Below are 4,887 nucleotides of genomic sequence, written 5' to 3'. Positions count from 1 at the left end.
TGAAGTAAAATAATAACCTGATATGCTCAAGACTCTTTAAAGTTTATTTGAACATAAACATAGTAGACAGCTAATAGAAGCAATTTGACCAACATAACAGTATGAAAGTTATAACCAGGGAGGGAAATTCAAATCGAAGACACAATACGAGTCTTATTATTTATAGGGTCATCTAAACACAAACGAGTGTATCAAAGTCGCCCAATAACATTTGTCTGTGCCCAATTACTGTGTCCGCATCCTGCTGTTTTCTGCAGCCCTCACTTGCATGAAATAAGGGTGTGCCTATGCAAAAACATTGGCCAATAATACTTATTAAATAACCAATGCAAGTATAATCATCCATCTAGTAAAATACTAATATAAGAACTAATTACCATTGCTTCTTTTGCTGTGAGCCTATCCTGGTGATCATAGCAAAGAAGTTTATCCAGAAAGTCAATGGCCTGATTAATAATCACATACAGTTAGAACAAGTTGTCATCAAACTAATCTTTTACATGAATACAATACATAATTCAATTACCTCTGGAGATACTAAATGCTGATTATCGGCATTCATAAATTTGGACCATGGTTTCCTGCTATGCCTGCACACACACCATTTATTAGTTATCAATTGAAAATTGGATGTAGTACATAATTCTTCTGAAAGAATAGCCTTTTTACCTTCCAACAAGAGCTTCAAGTTGAGGTTCAAGCTCTAACTGATATTTGTTCAAATATGCATTTAACTCATCGGTCCCAAGCACCTGCAGTCACAATTTTAGATCATTAAACAAGCCTACCAAATATCTTAACTATAATTTATTTCATATATAGCATTACCCTTGCAATTTTTACAAGCTGGTCCTGGTTATCATGGCCATAAAAGAAAGGTTCCTTACGAAATATCTGCATTAAACATTAGCACAGTTACAAGCAAGAACTTAATATCATTTATATGTAATAAACACCATAATTAACTCACCATTCCAGCGAACATGCAACCAAGGCTCCACATGTCTAAAGAATAGTCATAGTCTTGCAGATCAACTAGAAGCTCAGGCCCTTTGAAGTATCTATTATGTAATAAAAACAAATAAATATTAATATAAAAGTATATAACCAGATTAAATGTGTGCAAAACATTCAATTTCTGAAATAATAAAGAATATTGATGATGTTACCTTGACGCTACACGGACATTGTACTCTTTTCCAGGATGGTAAAATTCAGCAAGGCCCCAATCTATGAGTCTGAGTTTTCTCAACTCATGATCAATCATCACATTATGAGGCTTAACATCCCTGTGCATTATTCCTTGCGAGTGACAATAATCCAGAGCCTACAGGATATACATATCAGAAATAGAGGTGCAATAGCACTATATAAATAGAATCTCAAGACAAGTATAAGCTTACTCTGAAATTTATAAAAATAGAAGGCATTTACCTTGAGAAGCTCATATATGTAATAACGTATATCATAGTCTGTCAATGTTGGATACAAGACCTTAAAGTCTGTGCTGTTAACATACTCAAATATCAAGCTTGGAGTTTTTGAGTGCTGGTCCCTCACTATATCCAACAGTTTTATGACATTCGGGCCTCCACAAAGATTCTGGAGGATTTTTATCTCTCTTTTAATCTACAAATAAAACATTGGAAGAACAAATCATATTACTTGAAACACAGTAATTTATTAGAGACTACCTCCCACAATTACTACTTGTGTGGTGTATAAAATAAAAAACTTACTTTCTTTTTCTTCACAGGCTTGAGAATCTTGATTACACACTTCTCATTAGTGTTCACATTTATTCCTTCAAAAACTTCACTGTATTTTCCCCTTCCAACTTTTCTAACAACTTCATAGTCCTCCTGATCACTGAAAACCATTAAAAAAGCTGAGACTAAGCTTGCATGGATTAAACATCGAAAATTTTAAAAATGACACTGCATAAAGTAAAAAAACCCAGAATCTCAAATTACAGATGACAAGTTCAGACCTAAGAGGGAAGTACCCTTCCACTTGCACTATTTTACAGATGACAAACTTATATAATTATGTACTCAATCTTGCAGGCACAAAATATACATATTCAGTACAATTTGTTTTATTAATTAAAAGATAAAGGAGCTGCATACAAGATTGTGTATGAAATAAGCACGAATAGCATCCTGGGATCCTTTCCCTTTTCCTTCCAACACACAACCAGTAAAATACAACCTCTTTTATCATATGCAACAGTTTCTTTACGGACAAGATTAATTGTCATTCGTTGCTGAATGTTTTCATAACAAAACTTATTATTTCAAGAGCTTACTGAAAACACAGCAGTATCCTATGCATTTTCATATTATTAGACTAAAAATAATACTTATGCAATATAGATATAATCATTCTTATATATCAAACACTTACAATCAATTAGCAGTTATCTTACTAGACTAGTTAACAAACACCTCAATTAAAATTAAAAAAGAACCACTGTCCCAAATAATATACTACATTGCAGCTTAAAGTATGTTAGATAAGCTGCTGAAACACAAGAGGCTCCATGTTTGGGCTAGATCCATCCAAGCGCATTTAGTTTAAAACATTCTGTCTGATTAAAGGAAAATAATGAATGTATTTCTGAATTCAAGTAAGTGCTAACTTCTACAAATTTAATTGTTTAGCTTTAAGAACTAATCTAGTGCATACTCTAATAACTCATTCAGTTTCAGGATTTCAGCTAGACGGGTGTTTATTGAGCCTTTTGTTAGCTCTAAAGACCATAGTTTTACAAATGTGAACTCTGAAGAAGCTCCCTGAGAATCCCAAATGGCATTCGAAGAGTAAGGAATGTACATACATCATAATCCATATTTAATTACCAAATAACACCTGATCATGTTTAGAGATGCAAACGAGCCTAGCTGCTCGCGAGCTACTCAAGATCGACTCGTTAAAAAGCTCAATCGAGCCAGAGCTTCAGTTATCGAGCTCAAGCCGGCTCGCTAGCCTGTCATTTATATAATTTTTTAAAATATATAATTTAATAATTATTAATTAACATGAATAATATTATAAAAAAATAAATATAAATGACTAAACAATAGATATTATTTTATACATAGAATTATAATAGAAAAAAAATAATTGATAAATAATATATAAAAATAATATATAGAATTAACATATATAAAAATAATTTTAATTAAATATAAAATAATTGATAAATAGAAAACGAGCCGAGCCGAGCTCGAGCTTGAAAATCTACTCTTGAGCCGAGCTCGAGTTTTGAATAAAGAGCTCAAAATGAGCCGAGCTCGAGTTTTGAAAAAAGAGCTCAAAACGAGCTCGAGCCTAATCGAGCTCGGGCTCAGCTCGGATTGTTTGCACCCCTAATTATGCTGGATGTTATACGATCACGCTAACAAAGATTAGGTACCAAACTAGATGTCTTAAGATCATGCTGAGAATCCAATGAATGTAATGAGTTGTACCCATTACCTTGCTAACAGAAGTTAACTATCTGACCCTTGATGAAATATCGATGATATATCGGTCCCTTGATAAAATATTGGTACCGATAACATTGGCGATGTCGACCGATATTGGACAGATAACAATGTTTTAAATCTTTATTATCAATTGCTAGTGTATTAAGTCTTAATCAGTTCCTACTTGCTATGATTGTTAGTGTTTTGCAAGTTGCAAAAGGTTAAATTGTTACTGGATATCCCACCTTAATAATGGATACCTCAAATACCAGTCACCGATATCCGATATTTTTCCGCATTAACAGCATAGTTCAAATACATCAACAATATGTCAGGGAACTATTTTTACCTGGCATTTCTGGATATGGCGGTATGCTATAACTAACTACACAATAAATGGTACCTAAAGAATCAGGTAACACAAAACATTAACCAAATATCGAACCCTAATCTCAAATTAAACATATTCAGAATCAAATTAATCCAAGTAGAAGCACACAATGATACCGAATTGAAAAAATAAAAAGAAATCTAGGGTTTAGGTTAAGAAAAGAAAAGAAAAATACCCCCACTGAACAGTAAGAGCCTCGTAATCCCAATACTCCCTGGGGCGAACAACGTTGACGTCAGCGTAGACTCGAGATTTGGACATAATTGTTACGGGCGTTGAGGCGTTGATGAGCCCGTAATCAGCGATCTGTTGGAAAGAGACGGCGGAGAAGTCGACGGGGAAGAACGGAGAGCACGGTGGGTGGTTTTCGGCGGCGAGAGGAGGAGAAAGAGGAAAAGGAGGTGAGAGTGAGGCATCAAGGAAAGGATGAAAAGGTGTGGTGACTCATTGATCATTCATCTCATTGCTTGCTTTGCTGCTGCCACCAGATCGCACCATCTATCTATTCCACCCAATAAAGCCCAATTCGTGGGGCGTTCACGGTTTGATTTAAAACCGTGAAACCGTCTAAATCAGTTATCGGTTTGGTTTTATGATCGGTTTTTAATTCTAGTTTTCGGTCGGTCAGTTTATTTTCAAATCATAGCTAATGGTTTGGTTTGTGGTTTATGCCAAAAACTGTCCGTGTAAAACCATACCGGACCTTTAATTTATTATTTTATATATTATTTTATATATATATATATATATATATATATATATAAGTGGATTAAGCTTGTTAGTGCATAATTTGTTGTTCGCAACTGATCAAATAAATTAGGGGTAGTTTAGTCTTTATGTTTAATGTAATATGGCTCATTCACTAAGCATGTTTAGCAAATGAGGTCCATTCATTATAGACTAAGCTCATTCGTTAAGTTAGAGAGCCCATCCGCCAAGGGTGTTAGCGAATGAAAGCTCATTCGTTAAAGTAATGCCCATTCGTTATGGGATTTAACGAATGAGAGCTCATTCATTACGAGGACA

General features: G+C 34.3%; 1 protein-coding gene across 1 annotated transcript; it reads right to left on the bottom strand.

Annotated features, from left to right (window-relative positions):
• LOC143548880 (casein kinase II subunit alpha-2-like) lies at nt 1–4,333 on the bottom strand. The gene is made up of 10 exons (XM_077039930.1): nt 4,037–4,333; nt 1,740–1,869; nt 1,435–1,629; nt 1,170–1,327; nt 971–1,061; nt 829–894; nt 670–752; nt 527–590; nt 378–446; nt 1–285 (listed from the first exon to the last, which is right to left on the bottom strand). Exons 1-10 carry the CDS (start codon nt 4,120–4,122, stop codon nt 226–228), a joined length of 1,002 nt encoding a protein of 333 aa, XP_076896045.1. The 5' UTR covers nt 4,123–4,333; the 3' UTR covers nt 1–225.
• Nucleotides 4,334–4,887: the final 554 nt, after the last annotated feature.

The sequence above is a fragment of the Bidens hawaiensis genome, unplaced genomic scaffold, assembly GCF_021521415.1.
Source record: "Bidens hawaiensis isolate Kalapana, Puna unplaced genomic scaffold, B.hawaiensis_p1.1 tig00015291_1, whole genome shotgun sequence".
NCBI classification, from domain to species: domain Eukaryota; kingdom Viridiplantae; phylum Streptophyta; class Magnoliopsida; order Asterales; family Asteraceae; genus Bidens; species Bidens hawaiensis.
This window is presented reverse-complemented; position numbering and strand designations above follow the sequence as displayed.

Bases quoted from the DNA above. Each gene is read 5' to 3' on its own strand.
- LOC143548880 (XM_077039930.1), bottom strand. From the start codon at position 4,122: ATGTCCAAATCTCGAGTCTACGCTGACGTCAACGTTGTTCGCCCCAGG. The intron at 1,062-1,169 runs GTAACATCATCA...ATTACATAATAG, and splicing joins AATGTCCGTGTAGCGTCAAG to ATACTTCAAAGGGCCTGAGC. The intron at 286-377 runs GTAATTAGTTCT...GTTTTTGCATAG, and splicing joins TCACAGCAAAAGAAGCAATG to GCACACCCTTATTTCATGCA.